We start from the raw sequence: 19,038 nt of genomic DNA, 5'->3' as shown, positions 1-19,038 counted from the left end.
TACTTATTGATAATAAAAGAATTCTAAATTTAAGGGATTTAACTTATTTTAAGAAATTAAACTATTTCTAATATTGATTTAAAAAAATTAGACTTAAAGTTATACCAAGTTTCCTTTTAATTTTAAGAGAATTTTAATTGGTTCTTAACGAAGGTGATATTTTTAAGGGAACTTTAACGAAAAGCTTTCGGTATTGTTTATTTTAACGAAAAACTACATTTTTACTCTAAAAAGTCAATCATGCTACTATTCACTTACAACACATTTTTATCATTTTCGTTAAAACTCAAAGTTTTTATGCTATTTTCATTAGTTTTCTTTATTTTTAATAGGTAGATTACTAAAAAGTCGAGATAAATTTGATAGGACACCAAATGATTGGGATTTTTGGATGCTTAATCCAAAAAAATAGAGTATGGTACATGGCCTTGCCGACATCGCGTAATTTATCCTTGAGTCCTCCACCAATCACTCTAAACCCCACATGAAAACAAAATAAATTGAAAAAATAAGATTTGGGTTCGGTCACGATCAGTATTCCATTCCAAAACTCCATCCATTATGTCCCACGTCAACAATACTTTATGCATATCCTCCGCCACATCAAATTAAACCGAACACCACCGGATCCTTCTCTCGGGATCTGCGGGAATGAGCAATCTTGGCCGTCCAAATTGATCTTGCGGTTAGGAATAAACTTCGAGTTTTATTTAAACTTCGATTTTTATTTTATTTTCCAGCGGTAAACTAAAAACACCAGACAGACAAGAGTCAGTCACAAGTCGCTATTCACAACTGCCGCAATAACTCCTCGAACCGCATTTCGGCTCATCACATCGCCGGAGAAGATGGAGAAGCCTCTGCTCAGCGGTGAAGGCAGCGGCCTTCGGCGCCGCGGCGATCCATCCCCCGGCTACAAACGCCGCGCGGATGCCATCACCTTCGGCACTCCTTATCAGAAAGCTGCTGCACTCGTCGATTTGGTCCTTCTCTCTTTCTCTCTCATTTCCCTAAATCCTCATTTGTCATATTGCTCGTTGCGAAAACAGAGAAATAAATTGCAATGATCTGCAGGCGGAAGATGGCATTGGGTTACCAGAGCAGATACTGGATCAATCAAACTTTCAGAGTGCCGCTAAGTACTACTTCCTTTACTTCCGATTCAGCATCCTTTGGGCCCTCCTCTATTTCGCCCTCATACTCCTCAACTTCCTCGAGGTTCGTCTCTGCAATTTTTTTTAAAATTTTTCAAAAATATAAAATCCAATTTTACTATATGGTGCTTGGTGAAATCTGTGCAGAAACCTCTATGGTGCTATAGGTATACCGACACTGTCTATACATGTAGTGACAGAGACTACTTCTATCTTGGCCAATTGCCGTACTTGAATTCTCTGGAGTCTCTTATTTATGAGGTATTTTTTGTTTTTTTTTTAAAGTCTCATTTCTGTTTCACACTCATCATTCTGTTCAAGTTCATCGTCTACGTCCGATGCAGTTTCGATGTTTTCTTTTAACAATTTCAATTAGTTGCTCCTAGTGTACCATTGTTGTACTCTACTAACTTCTGAGCTGATTGACTAAAATTTTGGATTGAAACTTTTACTAATTTGAATACTTTGATTGAAGGATAAAATGTTAAGTTTCAGTATTAATCAAGAAATTTAATAACAAAAATGATTAAAGTCTTCCTAATATCATGCAAAGACTAATACCTACCTAATAGGGAAAGATTAATACCAAATAAAAGTTTAAACATATTAAAAAAATGGTTGCAATTTAAAAATGGGTGCAAATAATAAAAATAGAAATATATGATACAAAATTTAGAATAAATATAAATATTATCAAATGTAACGTTTCTAACACTAAATGGATCTATTTGGAAATGGTTAAATAATTTTTAAATTATAAAATTTAAATATGCTAACATGTAAATGTTTAATGGCGTGATAAAAACCAAAGGACCTTGATAAAAAATTAAAAAGGAATAAGGTTTCAATCAATGAAATAAAATAATTAGGGATGAGAACCTAATTTCTCCTTAATTTACAGAAGGCGGAGTTCTCCAAAATTTTATGTAGCTTTGCAAAAACTTGCTCACCACTCACATTCATGCGGTGCTTATGCACGCATACACACACTTCTTCTTTTGTTAAGTGTATTCATAAATTAATCAGAATAAGTAAATTAATCACCATGCGTGGGTAATGTGTAAAACAGATTATCCACGCATAGTGCAAGTAAATTATCAATAGAAATGCTCACATACACGCATAGTGGTATTGTGTTATTGTTGTTACAAGATGAAGTTAGAAGATTTGTGGTGTTTACTTGAGCTTATACGATACATTTTTGAGATTTCACTTTTTTTGGCCTAATTTCTGTTGTTAATGCATTAGACAGCTACTTTTATTTTTAGAATTATAAATTTACCCTTTTCTGTGCAGGGAATAACACTCATTGTACTCATAGTGCACATTTTCTTTCCAATTTCGTATGAAGGGTTCCTCTATTGGAAAAATCCTCTTACCATATTTAAGGTAAGTGCTTTGTTTTGGCCTTATCATTGGCTATAATATGAAAGGTTCTCTTCCTAACCCTTCATCCGTAGTATTAATAAATCATATTCATCTTGGTCTTCTAGCACTCTTTTTGTGAATCAAAGTGCAGTAAATTTGTTGTTGCAGAGATCCAAATAATCTACATGACTTTTTTTTTTTTTTTTTTTTTTTGTTTCTTGGGGGAGGGGGTGATCAAATCTGGCTATAGTTGGTGCTACCTTTAACCCTGCAGATGTAACTGTTATGCAGCCATTATTGTATTGGAATCAGCCATTTAAGCATCATTGTTTCTCCAGTATAATTTCAACCATTATGCATTTTTGGCCTCTGTCTGGAAATTTTATTGCTTCTCCTGATGACTGCTTGATGCTTCACAGGGGTTCTAATATAATCCATACAGGACTTTACATGAAAATCAGAAAAGAGTATTTTTTTTGTGTTTTATCACATACAGTATCTTCGACATGCCTTTCATATTTGATATTCAAAATCTGTACAGATGGAAATCAGTTATCTTCTAACTAAAGGAAAACTAAGCAAATAACCTTCCAGCAGAAAATCCTTGAGGAGTTGAGTAGGGCTTTAGTTCCTTTCTGGTGCTGCAGTAGTACAACAAAAGGCGAACTGCTAAAAATGATAGCAGTTCATCCTTTCTAGATGAGTTTAAAATCAGAGTCATTCCTCTTGATTATGTTGTTCTTGAAGTTGGAGGATATATATAGCTATACAAACAATATAGATCAAGTATGATACCAAATACAATAAGTCAAATATGACTGCTATGAATCAGGTAGTCGACTGCCAGCACTTCCTTTTTCACGTTGAATCGTTATGATGACTGCTATGAATCTACTGTTGACAATTGCCATTTACTCTTTAGAATCAACTATATTAATTACATGAGATTTCTTGTCTGATCTTTGGTCAACATTTCTGCTTCAATTAATATCAGCCAAAGGGATGTGTAGACTATAGTATTTCTGTGCTTTTGGACTTACATAACTATTGATATCTTGAGCATTATAAACAGCTTAGAAAAAAAAGCATTTTTTTTTTTGTAGAAAATGATTAAAATCAAGGTTGAAATTAATATTTGATTTGTCCACTGACTATAAACGCTGAATGCTGTTCTTGTTTTCTTTCTAGTAATGATTTTTTTTTTTAATTTTGTATCTTTTTAGGTCACATGCCTACTGATTTTGGTTGCTGATATGCTGGTTTATGCTCTCTATGTGTCTTCGGTGGCCTTTGATTCCCTTCCTTTCAGGATTGCACCATACATCAGAGTTATCTTTTTCATATTGAATTTCAGGTATCGTGTGTAAAATCCAATTCATGTGACACTTGACTGCTTGGACTTTCTTTTGCGACGTGTACCACCTAAAGCCCTTAATTGGTGCCACCAATGTCCACTTTGGCAGCATGTTGCTTTGCTTCTTCATGCATTTCTGTGTGTGGCATCACACCATATTTTACAACAATTTTAGGTATTTTCTTAGTTTTGATAAAAAATATCTTGAGGGTTTGAAATTATATGGGCTTTCAAAATTATTTTTTGATGGCCCATAAGAAGCTATTCCAAATGCCCGATATTACTTGACCAAAACTAAAGTAAAATAAAAAGAATTAGAAAATGATTGCTTGAATAGAGTTGGGGGATAATTTTAAGGTTTCAGGTGACAATATGGACAAAATAAAAAAAAAGTCAGGGTGCAGTATTGCACAAAACATTAGTTCAAGTGGCAACTAGTCACAAAATGGTGGTGACGTGCACGTGACATTTTGTTTTTAAACGGAGATCCTCAGTCTTGACGGTGGGCGGTATTTTGTCTCAAAAGCTTGTCTCAGGTGGTCAAGTGTCACAGGGGTTAAAAGTTCATGTGGCATTGCTTATATTTTTTTTTTTTTTAAAGTTATTCACATGAAGTTGCATAACTAAAGATTTTAAGGGCCACATAAGATACAAATGACATTTATATTTGTATGTTATTATGTCCTTTTGCTTAAACATTATATATATGATCCTCATATGGACTCTTATACTTCATAAAAGGAGTCAAAACACAGATGCTGAGGAGTGCTGCTTGTACATAATCATATGCATATTCTGATCTTGTTTATGTGGGGAAACTACATTTTCCATTTCCTACCCTTCCACCAAACAATGAAGAAGCGGAGGACACAAACTTTCTGGTTTTTAATTAAGGTTTACAGGAACAAATTCCTACGTAGTGACATTTGGTTCTGTTAGACCATTGATGATGCCATATGGATATAATAATTTGTGGAAGCAAACCTCGTTATGTATTATTATCTTTTGATGCATGTACTATGCTATTCTTTTTCCCATAATAACTTGAGCTTGCTTGGTTCCATTTCACCTTTACTAATAGGGAATTGCGGTCATGCATGCTCATCCTGGCTGGAATGCTTGGCACGTACTTGAACGTCTTGGTTTGTTAACTATCTATTTTTGAGCTCTTATTTGTATCAGTAGGGTATTTTATCCTTTTGTTAGTTTCTGATTGTCTTACCTGATAGCTTTATTTATTTTATTTTGTCCCTCTTAAATCTTATTGTGGTTGATAATGGGAGGAGAGTCACATTTTGGGAACCAATATTTTTTCCCATCTTGTATTGAGATTCTTATGAGTCATGTCTCCTTGGGCTCGTGTCTAGTTGACCAAAGATCATGGTCAGCTCATCCTTCTCCTTTCAGTTGGTAACAGATCAACTGAATCCATCCTTTGAGCCATTTAAGATAATTTGGATGGCTGGTGTGACAGCTTAGGTGTTAATTCTCTTGGCTGGTTGATTTTGGAAAACTCTAAATATCTCTGACGTGTTCTAGAGAAGAAGATCCTTCGCGTGATTATCACCACTTTGGGGTGTGGTGTAAACTGGATGAGGAGAATGCAGACCATATTTCTGCACTGCGTGTTCATTAGTCAGATTTGTCTAGGATTGCTGGAGGTGTTCGGTTTGATCTGGGTTTTCCCTAGAAACTGCTCTGTCTTGTCACGGGTTTTTCATGGGTGAAGGCCCTGAAGGGGTTTAGGGTTTAGGAATGGAATGGGACAAGAATATCTTTTAAGACAAAGAGGAGGGTTTGAAGGTCAATTGGGATAAATTGAACTTTTTGTTTCTTTGCGGGATTCTTTGTCCGTACATTTTAAAGGCTGTTCCTGTCGTGAAATCCTTCTTGATTGGGAGGAGTGTCCCAGTTAGTGTGTTATATGAAAACTGTGCTTCAAACGTTTGGTTTGTTGCTTCTGGTTTTTTTTTTGTTGAAAGATTTTGTTCGTATATTCTAGTTTTTGTTGGTTAATGTTAGACTTTTGTTCATCTTTTTTTTTTTTTTTAATTCAATTATTTTTCTCCCTTATCAAAAAAGGAAAGTCTTACGTTTTTTCTTTTACAGTTTGTAAGGATTCTGTGATGGCACACTTCCACTTTGTTCTGTTTCATTGAATACAATTATTTAAAATTCCTAGTCTGGTTCTCACGATTAATTTTTTCCATTGCAGGCTCTAGGGCTTTTATTTCTTCTGTTTTCCAGTTGGTTGGCCTATGTCATGTTTGAAGATACCAAGCAGGGGAAAACAGTATTTACTTCGTATGGTATTACATTGTATAAGATGTTTGTTTTATTCACCACATCCAACAATCCAGATGTCTGGATACCTGCCTACAAGTAAGTTTGACCATGAAAATTGACTAGAGAGCTCTTTTTCTTTTTTGTTTTTTGTTTTTGTTTTTATTTTCTCTTGTTTTATAATTTCATCCAGAAAGTCAGGTTCCTATTTTTCTACCGTAAACTGAATTATTTAATTTATTTTAAAGACTTTTCATGTTTTCCCCATAATTTGGGGATTCCATTAGGATTTTATTTTGAGTTGATTTGGCTGGTATGTCTATCTTTGGGGATAGAGAGAAATATACTGGCAAGAAATATTCAAAGAATCCTTGTGTAGGGCAACAAATGAGCAGAACAATAAAGGAGTAAAAATGAGAAATTAAAAAAGCATGTCGAGAAAGGAATGCACCAAAGATATGCTGAACGAATGTTAGCTTTTTTTTCTTTCTTTTTTTGGTTTTTTTTGTTTTTTATGTTATTCGCATGGAATTTTCACATTAAGATGTCTATGAGCATTGGAATTTCCTTTGCTCTTGTTTTAGCTTGCGGACATTGTTATTCTTCTTAAAGTTGGCATTAGAACAATTCTTCACATGTGGCCGTTGGTTTTACTATTTAATGAAATTCTGTTTTCTTGTTATTTAGGGCTTCACGTTGGTATTCCTTGTTTTTTGTTCTATACGTGCTGCTGGGAGTTTACTTTGTCACTAACTTGATTCTTGCTGTTGTGTACGATAGCTTCAAAAATCAGGTGTGGTTCTTGTATATACTATCTGCTTTTAACGATCACATGGATGACTGTTGTATTTAATTATATCTGGTACCCACTAGTTTAACTGCTGCTAGAGTTTACTACACTTAGCAGTTTTGTTGTGATTATATTTTGTAATTTTCAAGAAGAATATGAATATACGTGCTTATATGTAATTTGTTCTGTAGCTTGTAAAACAAGTTTCTGAGATGGACCAGACAAGGAAAGCTATACTAAAGAAAGCCTTCAATTTATTAGACAAGGATGTAAGTAATTGTTTCCCCTCATTGATAAGATCTTACAGAAACTAAGGAGATATGAGTAAGTTGCACGTTTATTCTTCTGTTTCTCATCCCTATACTTAGTGACCGCTCAACTATTGATCTTTCAACAGTGTAGAAAATGTTCCTTTGATTTTTCTTTGAGTTGATGAATCTTGTTTCTATTCTCTTCTTCCCCCTATGAGTTTTAGATCTGTTGAGCTTTAGGTTGTAGTTCTGCTTTAAGTGTTTCTCCTGTGTTCTTGTAGGGCTCCTGCATGTGGGTTATGGAATTTATTTATGAGCCAGAATGATAAATAATTCACATTAATGGTGGAATATGAACAGTTGGTGATGATCCTTATTCTTTGGGTTATCTTTCCTTGAACTCTACCAATTGCCATCCTTGTTATTGATTTTCTGTCTTTCGCCCATCACAAAACAGTGTTTATTTCATTTATGACAACTTAGTTGACTTTTTACTTCGAATTGAAGGTAAAATATAATCATAACAAATACAGTACACTTACATGGAAGCTTTTTCTGTATTTTAGTGTGGTTTTTATGTTTGACGTAACTTCTACTTTTAATGTGTTCCATGTTTTAAGTGGTCTAAGTGTTCCATCAATTTGTGCTTGACAGAATGTAGGGTATCTCAATAAGGATGAGTGTATTCAACTATTTGAGGAACTAAATAAGTACAGGTATCCATGGTCCAACCTCATCTATATACTGTCAATGTTCCATGTTTTATCTTAATGTCATTTTAGTCGAATGCGAAAGAGGATACTTAAAGTAGAACAGATACATTGAGAAGTAGTTGATTGAGAATATTACTTTGATGCGTCATTCAGTGTCTAGGATTGGCTTGGATTGGATAACTCCTAGATTCTATGAATGTTGAATGAAGAAATGGATGTCAACTTGCATAGTTTGTCCAAGTAGAAAGTAGAATATCCATTAGTCATGAAAAAAAATTTACCCACCCAGTTCTACCATTTTTCTGGGGATTTGAAGGGACAAGTTTCTTTGATGACAATCCATCTTCTACCTTCAACTTAGACAAACTATGGAAGTTAACATCCATTTATTCATTCAACATTCATTGAACCTAGGGAATTATCCAATTCAAGCTAACCCTAGACACCAAATGAGGCCTGAAGTTTATTTCTGGCCTGGGAATAGCTTGTTGAGCTTTTAACATGCATTTGCACTTTTTAAATTTCTTTTAAGTTATCTGCTCTCCATATTTTGAGCTGCTCTTACAAAATCTGTGTCGGATCAGTTTTAGTTGTGGGCTCACCCAGGTCCGTTACACAACAATGTTAAAACAGTTTGCAATAGTTTGGTCCCGTGCCTGTTTTGTATTTGCTTCAGATATCAACTAGTTACTTATTACACTGTGTCAGTGATACATTGTCTTGCAAATGTTTCCATGAGTGAACCGTTTTGTGTGTGTGTGTTTAATATTTTGTCGTATTGATCTTGCAAAGCGGGGAGCCTTGTTGGCTTGGGGTCGCCCTTTTTATTGATCTTGCTGATGTTGACCTATGCCTTTGTTTAAATTGTTTTTAGGACTTTGCCAAAAATGACGAGAGAGGAATTTCAGCTGATATTTGATGAGCTGGATGACAGTGGAGACTTCAAGGTAGATTAAATTGCTTGTAGGCATTTATTTAGACTATTTTCAGTATCTTTTATGCAGTATAAATTTGAAATTTTCATATGATTGGTTTAAAATAGCTTTGATGGCCTCTTTCTGATATGTTATTATTATTTTACATTGTACTGCCCTTCTTTGATACAAGCTCATGTTAGCATCATGTATGTCTTGCAAGTTTTGCAACTCCATTTTTTGCGAAGTTTCATGTGGTTATTATCATTTGTGGACTCCACGTCCCTGATTTATTTGTTGGATGTTTATTTGTTTCACTGGTAGATCAACTTAGAAGAATTCTTTGATCTTTGCAATGCCATTGCCCTAAAATTCCCGAAGGAGGATACTGTAAGTTGAATTTATTCAGATCCAAAGCACAAGAAAATTGCTTGTTATTATTTTATATGATGGTGAACTGCTCTTATACTGCACTTTTGATGCTTTAAATTTTGGGTGCAGCCCTCTTTGCTTGAAAAGTTCCCTTCATTCTACCATTCATTGTTCTCCGAAAAGTTGAAGGCCTTCGTACGGAGTCCCATATTTGGATACATAATATCCTTCATACTCATACTCAACCTGGCTACTGTTATTGTAGAAACAACGGTATGGCTTGAAATTCAACATAACTTGCACTAGTGCTTTATAGAAATCATAGTTTGTTTGCACACACTTGCATGTGTACTATAATAAATATAACTTGAAATTTTAAATTGACAAGTTATAATAGACTATAGGTTATAATTGTGTCAACGCAACATGGTCATCTACCTTTCGTGGCAACGCCACATGATTACTGATCGCACCCATTCTTGTTGTATTCAAGTTGTGGTTAACCCAATACACAGACTGTTTACGGGTTTAAGGGACATGATCATACTTAATACTAATCTGCTAACTTCTTGTTCTGGAGTTGTTATTGTGTCATATAAAAACTGGCCACCCCTTCGGAGCCACTCTTCTTTAGGGGGCACAAGGCCTCCATCTCAAGGGACATTGTCATGGCCCTAGTTTATGTGTATCTTATGCTCATATGTTGAGTCCTACATCCGCTATGTACTTGGAAATATAAGATGGAAGGAGCTCATGGCAATACTCTTGGTCGACATTTGGGTGCCCCATCTCAGGGGATGGTGGAACCCCCATCTCCCCAAATCTAAATGTGGTTGGAAAACCTCTTTTAAATGTTCCAACTTTTTTATTTGTTCCTTCAGTTTTACTTTTTCAGTTTTTTCTTTTAAATAATTTTGTAGTATACCAGGTCCTTATCAGATTTCACTTTAGATTATCGGCTCTGATAATGATTGAAGTATCATTAATCTTCTACACACTATATAAGAAGGACTTGACTATTTTTTATTTACATCAACTTTGCTTTGACGTACATGGGAAATATAATGATTGGTTCTGGTATGAAGCTTGAGAGAAACGTTGATGCTTGTGCAGTTGCTCTCTGGTATTGAAAAAGATATTTGAGAACCAAAATTACATGGAATGTTACGCCACGTTCTTGTTAACCATGATTTGAATCATTTGAAAATTTGATGCCTCATTATTAATTGCTCTGATTACATATAAGTCAATTATCAAGATGCATGCTAATTTGAATTTGGGCGTTCAGCTTGATATAGAAAACAGTACTGCTCAAGAGGTATGGCAAGTGGCGGAGTTTGTTTTTGGTAAGGGCTTGCGACAACAATAATTCTTCTGGTACTGTCTTTATTGGAATAGGAGTTGAATAATGATCCATATAGTTGCCACACAAAATTTACTTCTGGTTTGGAAGATATTTATAGCCAGCTAAATTGTAGGATGTTCTAGAACTTGTGGCTGGAGGTCATTTGCATCCAAAGTTTAGTACATTCATGTTTTTCAACCAATAAAGTACTTCAATTTCCAGTTTCTGGTGGCAAATCTACAGAATGTGTAAATTATCTTGTAATTTTTTACGATCATGTGCATTTTCTTTTGGTTCTTCACTAGGCCAATGGGTGAAGTCAGTTATTGAGAGCTATTTTTGAGGACCTCAGCTTTAACTTGTTCAAATGGTTTGCTTTGTGCCCCACAGGGTGGGTATATGTACTGGAAATGGCTCTGAAAGTCTATTCTTTTGGATTTGAGAACTATTGGAGGGATGGCCAAAATCGCTTTGATTTTGTGGTGACATGGATAATAGGTAACCTGTACGGGACAGCCACATCCCTGTTTCTTCTGATCTAATATTAAACTTCTGTCCTTATCATCAAAATGTTTTTGAAGAAATTGTTCTATAATGTTTTATAATGATATTTGTTATTAAAAATAATTCCAATCATATAAAGCTCTTCTAAGTATTGGTCGATATACAATTCGACTCTGTTTCCGATGCAAATTATTTTGCATATGCCTCACTGTTGTCATGATTAGTGCGATGCACTTAATTGTAGGATTGATTAGTTGATGACTAATAGATCACTTACCTATTAGTGCGATTCACTTGAGGCTATGTTTGGTATGCGATTTCTAGTTGTAATTGAATTTGGATTTTATATGTATCTTTCTTAGCATTATTAGATTGTATTGTACTTCAGCGACAAATGGTTATTACTTTTGCAGTTATTGGGGAAACTATAACTTTTGTGGCTCCTGAAGGACTAACTTTTCTTTCAAATGGAGAATGGTAGGGGATGAAATTCTTATACTCCGTGCTATTAGCTTTCTTATATTTCCTCAATGTACCGGTCCTAATGTTTTTCAATGAATTTCTCGTTTTCTTGTTATCAGGATTCGCTACCTTCTCATTGCAAGAATGTTAAGATTGATTAGGCTCCTGATGCATATCCAGCGCTGCCGGGCATTTGTAGCTACCTTCTTAGCCCTCATACCGAGTTTGATGCCATACCTTGGAACCATATTCTGTGTCTTGTGTATCTATTGTATACTTGGTGTACAGGTAATACAGTGTTCTCTAAACTTGCGTTTGAAACTTTGTTGATGAAAAGACTTTCGTTAAAATAAAAAAGGTGAACAAAAACAGAAAACAAGGTTTCCTCTGGCCAAACTCTAAGATTTTAAAGTAGACACCAAAAGTCTGCGAATGAAATCATTGACTACCACAACATTAATCTAAGGCACTCCAGATTTCCAGTTACACCGTTGTTTTTTTGGTTGTAGAAAAACAAAAAAGTATAATATGTGTACCATGAACAAATATGCTTCATATATCACAATTCCAGATAGGCGCTAATGGTGTCTTGTATTGTAATGAAGCGTCCAGAACAAATATAACAAAAATTAAACTAAAACCAAAAGGAGAATACAAATTGCCAATCCCAAAAGAGCAAAGAACAAATCTGGATAAAAGAAGAGAAACCTATGTGCTTATTATTTAGTACTCTTGACTCGGCCAAATCCTTGGTGCGTTTGGACGAGGGACTATTAAATTCCATGGAAGTTAGGCTAAATTTGTTAGGTATGCACTACAAAAATTAGATGGAGGGACTTGAAAATGTCTAGATGCAATACATTTGAGAGAACTTTTAATAGACACCTTTCAAGCTGTCTTTTTGAAAGTCCTTTGTTTAATATCATAGTGCACTTTCTATACTTTAGTACTAGCTTTGTAGTTTTTGAGTAGTTCACTTTAGCCCATGCTTATTCGAGGGACACCTTTCTGAGGCAGACAGTGGTTAATGAATGCATTAGAAATTATATGGCATGACATCTTCCAAACCCATTGATAATATACTTACATTTCTGAAATTATATTAACTTTCAATCTGTTAGCTAATGTTATATCTGTTTCTAAGAACTTCTTTCCTTTTTAATTTGTAGATATTCGGTGGAATGGTGAATGATGGAAATACCTCTTTGGAAGGATCTGAGCTTTATGAGAATGAGTATCCTGTCATTGATGGAACTGTTGACATAAAACCTGCTATATTTAATAGAATATCGAACAGGATGGCTCTTATCTTCTTTAGCAGCCCTTAAGTAGAATATTGATAAAAGATGGCATAGATACTGTAGAACTCTGGGGAAAATTGCTTGTTAAATGTCGATTCATTGAATTTCTTGACAAAATCAGTTACTTACTTTTCAACTTCAATGACTACCCCAATGGGATGGTAACACTTTTCAATTTGCTAGTCATGGGAAACTGGCAAGTATGGATGGAGGTACGTAAAATTGTCTCAGCTTTCTCTTTTCTTTTTAGTAATATTGCATATGATAAAATATGTATCACAAACAGAAACCAATGGGACCTATCAAACGTATCGAAGAGATATAATGTTGGATCGTGTAATATTCATCTTGACAAGAAATTATCTACATGATAAAATATGTATCACAATGGATATAGCTCAGTGAGGTAGATCAACTCGTTTACACGTGAGGCAGTGTTTTTCAGACTTTTTAGTTTTAGGAATGCATAAAGTAATAGCCTACGAAAAATTACATTGTTAGTCAGTTAAATAAATTTGACATGTATCGGTTATACGCCCGAACCGATGAATACCTCATTCTCTTATGATACACCAGAACCTGTTCGGTTATTGCTCATTCATCGGTTATACACTTCTCTAGGTTTTTGACTTTCGTATAATTTTAGCATACCCTTGTTATTATACATTCCTGCTCTGTAAGGAATCAATAGGAGCACTTTTTAAGCAATAATATTATAACCATTTTCAAAGTACATATTGTTGATGAAGTTTTTTGTTGAACCATATGGTTTAGGATCATCCTAAAATTAAATCAATTTTGTATCATATTTTTACCAAATTATAGATGAAATAATTGCTATAATGACGCTAATCATATATGTTTTACCATTTCAGAGTTATCAGGAACTAACAGGAACTTGGTGGAGCATTATATATTTTGTCAGCTTTTATCTTATAACCGTCTTACTGCTATTGAATTTGGTGAGCTACCAAAATCGCACTTCAGTGTTTCATCTGTTGTTAGTTTCATGTGTTGTAGATGCACAATACTCTGTTACACGCACCCACTTATTTGAAGAGCACAACAATCATAGTCAGTTATTTTCTATGATGATTAGGGGAACAGGTTGCTATCACCTGACTCAACCCGAAATTTAACTGAGCAGGGCTTTTAGACCAGCTAATTTCCATGCACTTGGCATAGTAGAGGACTGTAAATTGATACCCACATACGACCCCCATAAAAGAAAAAATTGTTTGTGATAAACTCAAACCATGGATATAGTCCTATATAATATAAACCCAAACAGTAAGCAAAGGGAAATACCAAGTTCTTTTTCAGTATGTTTCTTTTCTGGATTATAACTAAAGGATTTGAAACTAAGGTGTATATCCGACAACATTATGTTTTAGGGGCACTAGTTTTTCCCGCTACATTCATTTTCATTATATAAGAACTTGTATATGTATAATATTGTTAAAAGTGTAAGTTTTTTATTTAATTATGAATAGATTAATAAATGTTCTAAGTTAGTCAAGAAATATGTGATCTTGGAGTTTGTACGAATCAATGATGTGATCTTGGCGTTTGTACGAAACTTTAATTGGATGATTGAATGAAGTGGTCTGAGACCCTGTGTGCATTGTGCTTAGCATGGGTATTTTGTGTATCGTCATGCATCTCTCAGTTCCCCTAAAGAAATTACAGAATTTAAACTAGGAAGTTTGAGTTTTCGTGTTTTGTTTCCATGTAATTTCAGGTCGTGGCTTTTGTCCTGGAGGCTTTCTTTGCTGAAATGGATCTTGAGTCATCAGAAAAAAGTGAAGAAAATGGGAAGGTCAGTATCTTTTGTGAAATTTATTTTCCATGTTGAAGAATTTTTTTTTTTTTAAACTCCGACACCTATTCGTGAAAAAGATCTCACTTTCTATAGGAATACAAATGAACAGGAGAGCGTGGCATCTATTTCTTCATGTAACTCTATTTGGAAATCAACTTTTTTTTTAGTATACAAAAGTAGGATTAAGGGTACTTTAAAAATGTTGTGGGGGTTGGGCTTATTATTATTCATATGATTCTGGTTTCCCTTAATTCCTGCCGTTGGGACTCCTTGTGTAAACTTCTATCGAATGTACATTTTCAAATAAAAACCAATTAATACCACCACTATGTTGCTTAAAATATTGATGTTGCCCAATTTTGTTCATGCATGAAATGGATGATTTGAAAGCTGGTTACTTTGTTTTCATCCAAAAAAATTTGATGCTCTCTATAAAGTACCAGCAAAAGTAGTTTTTTACATAATTTGGTTTTTGTACGGAGTTTTTTTTTTTTGGGTACATAATTTGGTTTTTGTACAGAGTTTTTCGTTAATGTATTCCGAGCATTAAAATACTTTTATCTCATGCCAACCCTGAATTTTTAGGATGAAAAAATGGTTTAGAAACTTATGGTTTACCTTTCTCCATCAATATTCATTGCTCCTTTTGCTTTTTTTGTCCTATTATCATGGGTCATATATAATTGGCATGTAACCACTAACGATTCAGTACTCCTGAATGATTAAGTTGTATCCTGTTTTATTTATTTAGGAAGAGGAAGGAGTAAAAGATCGACGTCGACCTTTGGGGTATGTATTTCAAGAAATTTGTGGATGCGTAAAGTTGGTAGCTAAGCCTATTTTTAAAGTGTTATAGATAGTCGAAACTCATATCTTGAGTTTTGTGCAGCTCCAAAACTCGGAGCCAGAGAATTGATGTTCTTCTTCACCATATGCTGAGTTCAGAGCTAACTGAGACACAACCCTCCAATGACGCATAGAGCTTCCTTCTCTCCATTGAGGTATTTTTTTTTTTTTTTTTTTTGTGGCTTTTTCGTGTTACCGTCAAATTTGTTCCTTCATAAAACAAATGAGAAGTTATGACAAAGGTTATCGAAGAGGAAAACACATTTTCACTCTCTTCATACACCTCACCAATACCTAGACCCTATAGGCACACGTTTTCTTCACCCTAAAACACTCGAGTAAACCCTAACCCACCTTATGCTCACAAGCTCACTCATTGGTGTAATGGGTGCTAGTAAACCCTAGGCCTCCCTGTAACTCGAAATTCACACATTAGTGCTAGGCAGTTTTTCATGAATGGATGCTCAAGTTGTTAACAAGTTCAATGGCGGAAATTGGCAATATGATCTATTTACATTTATGTGCTTCTTGGCAGATTGTCTTTGTGGAGCTAGAAAACAGTGACAAAAATATCAACGAAGCGAGCTGCCTTTGTCTTCAGATCCTCCAGCTGGACTAAATTCAAATCATTTTGGAAGTGAGACGTTGCTGGATTGGAATACAAAGTTGTTGCTCATGCACTATGTTTTGGCCGTTGAGGTTCGATCAATCAGTGATTTTACCACGCATCCGTTTCTGGTAAATAATTTTGTTCTTTCATTACAATTTTTGCTTCTGGATATGCTTGCTTTTCATCAAATTTGTTTTGTTAATTGATTGTACAAATGTAACCGAGCTTTGGCGTCTTAACATTTTTATCTTTAACTCGCGGCGCATGCATGTTGTTTAAGGTTTTCTGTAGAACCTTTTGTTCTTAATCGATTTTTTTTTTTTTTTTTGAGTAAAAAATGTACAAGCTTGCAGTTGATTTCACGGTTTGTGTTTATTATTCGCCGTCGTTTTGCTGTCTGGTGACTGATTTGCCGGATATCAATGCCAAGGCTTTACCTTGCATGCCACTGGATGATTGGTGTTTTCCATTTTCTATAAATTTACTATTAGTAGAGTGAGGGGAGAGAGTTCGAAATTATTACAATAATTTAAGGGAGGGGATGTTTCGAACTCAGAATGTGCATGGATGAAAATCTATCGCTCTTATCCACTAGGATATTGGATTGTTGGTATCTAATATACCTTTAAGAAAACAAAAATGGAAATAAAATAACAGAAAAAGGATAATCCCATGGTCAATATAGCCATTACCAACTTCATATGCTATAAAGCAATTGTATCTAATTCGATAAAATTTAAAAGTTAATTTTGTTGGAATTGGTGGAACTTTTTTTTATCAAATCAAAAGTAAAGTGTATTACGTTAGTTGGATGAGCAACATCGTAGATTTTAGGGGTCATTTGATAATCATATTGTTTTGTTTTTATTCATTTACTGAAATTTTGTTTGGTAACTAGCTTCAGTTAAAAATTAAAAAAAATAAGAACCCTGATGTCTTGAGATTTCAAAATTTGGCCATGAGTTTTTATTTATTGGTTTTCATTTTTCATTTTTCAAATTTCAAAAAAAGTGAATTAAAAACCAAAAATTGAAAGTGAAAAGGTTAACAAATGACTTCTTATACAAAATATACACTTGTTACTCAATAAATCGTAAATCTGCTTTCAAATACATTATAAAGATTTTCTTAATGCTCATGAAAAATATTTTGAGAAAATAAAAAATCTGCATTTTTTTTTAAAAGTGGATTAAGACTCACGGTTTTCAATCGATTTTACAAATTCGTACATAAATCACCATTCAATTTATTTAATTTCATCTTCGCCTCACTGTGAAGTTTTGAAAATTAAGGTGAGACTTTTGTTGAGATTCTTGAGTATCAAACTCCATTTAACAATGTTTTGAGACTCACTACTATGTTTTTCACTTGTGTTTTTTTTCCGGCTCAAATATTTTACTCAATATACATTTGTTGCTCAATAAATTATAAAAGTGCATCCGAATTCCTTAAAAAGTTTAACTTAATGCTCTAGAAAAATATTTGGCAAAAATAAAAAATTTGCATTTTTGTCAAAAAACAAGGGTGTTAGGTGGGCTTGACGCATGCAAAACTAGATGAACTTAGCTCACGTAGAATTAGGTGAACCATGACATGCAAAACAAGGTGGGCTCCACTCACAGTGCTCAGAAAACGAGTTGGGTTCCACCCACGAAATTTGAAGAAATGAATATGATATTTTGTTGTAGTGGTGATAGAAATGAAACTACTCGGGACACGTGGAATCCCATGTGAATCAGCAAGGACCACCTTGCAAGGCTAAAGACTCTTGGGTGACAGATAATGAAGTGGTACTATGAGGGAAGGGTGAAAAGAACCCCCATTAGGGAATAGGGAGTGAAATAGAACATGAAACAGTAAGCTCCCAAGCAGTGAGAGGAGCCCAGGGCTCTGACTGCGTGCCTGTTGAAGAATGAGCGTGCAACTCATAGGCAGTGGCTTGGTTGCTTTGTCACCTTAGAATTTGTCAGTAAAATGGTATTTTCTAGTAGTAGTGACAAAAAAGTAAATAATAGTTCAATTGTAATGATCTCAGTTTGGTAAAAAAATTTAGAAAAAGATTAGGCGAGATTAGCTCTTTGTCAATAATCGTGTGCGAGGCACCAACCCTCTCCCAAAGAAGAAAGGACCGTTGCACCCAGAAATCTCCCGCCCGTCCCCTCACTACTAGTTTTTATTAATAATATGAAGGGAAAAATAAAATAGGCGAGGTGACTGGGCCAATACCCACTGAAAAACAATTAACGAAAGTGATATGTTGTGGTTCATGAATTCTTCAGCTTCAGTCACTTGAAATTCTTTTTCCATAATTCTGCTGCTCATGTAGTGCTCTAGTCTTGATCTAAAAGCTTTAAGATTTCACTGCCAACATCCACCTCATCATCATCATCATTCTGCTCCTTATGGTATGGTTCACTGACAATACTGGACTGCATCTCCTGGTTGACATTCCCTCTGATCAGTCTTGGCTGGCTCCATGTTTGTAACTTTTGTTTATTTATTACGCGACAAAGAAGATAGTTTGCCTGCAAACATGAAACGCACGTACAAGGTAAGGGAGCTGCTTTTTAACTTTAATCAACATATAATAAATCATTTGAATCAATCCCCCATAATTAATCCCTCCATTTACCACACAAAGAATGTTTGAAATAGTTCTTAATCAACTGGTTATGGAGAAAATTCAATTAAAAGCTAATCACTAATCAACCGAGAAACTTTAAATTTTGAAAGATAACTCGATTCGTCAAAATGATAGATAAGAAAAATTCAGATCGTAAATTATTTTTTGACTTTGAATGTAAGGATATTTAGATTCATAATCTATATATGTATTAATTCAGACAAAGAACAACATCGTTAGTAAACGGTGATTCGGATTCATGAAAACCTTAATGAAACAAGAAAAAGTTACGTAAAGTATTCATAAGTAGTATTAAAAATAAATAA

The 19,038-nt window shown here is 34.5% G+C and overlaps 1 protein-coding gene across 2 annotated transcripts; it reads left to right on the top strand.

Moving 5' to 3' along the window:
- Positions 1-585: 585 nt before the first annotated feature.
- Positions 586-16,343, top strand: LOC126610972 (two pore calcium channel protein 1-like). 2 transcript variants are annotated; one of them, XM_050279151.1, is made up of 24 exons: positions 586-983; positions 1,075-1,218; positions 1,302-1,415; positions 2,451-2,543; positions 3,746-3,876; positions 4,958-5,018; positions 6,092-6,258; positions 6,847-6,952; positions 7,141-7,218; positions 7,855-7,916; positions 8,788-8,860; positions 9,152-9,217; positions 9,329-9,472; positions 10,488-10,545; positions 10,935-11,042; positions 11,462-11,525; positions 11,630-11,798; positions 12,680-12,744; positions 12,933-13,023; positions 13,687-13,773; positions 14,553-14,630; positions 15,385-15,422; positions 15,523-15,634; positions 16,015-16,343. In XM_050279151.1, exons 1-23 carry the CDS (start codon positions 849-851, stop codon positions 15,611-15,613), a joined length of 2,223 nt encoding a protein of 740 aa, XP_050135108.1. In that variant the 5' UTR covers positions 586-848; the 3' UTR covers positions 15,614-15,634; positions 16,015-16,343. The 2 variants fall into 2 exon arrangements, with proteins under 2 accessions (XP_050135108.1, XP_050135110.1); XM_050279153.1 differs by lacking the exons at positions 15,385-15,422; positions 15,523-15,634; positions 16,015-16,343 and adding an exon at positions 14,727-14,974.
- The last annotated feature ends 2,695 nt before the right edge of the window (positions 16,344-19,038 follow it).

This window comes from Malus sylvestris, chromosome 17 (genome assembly GCF_916048215.2).
Source record: "Malus sylvestris chromosome 17, drMalSylv7.2, whole genome shotgun sequence".
Classification (NCBI taxonomy): Eukaryota; Viridiplantae; Streptophyta; class Magnoliopsida; order Rosales; family Rosaceae; genus Malus; species Malus sylvestris.
Note: the sequence above shows the minus strand (reverse complement) of the source record. Positions and strands in the feature narration are given on the sequence as shown.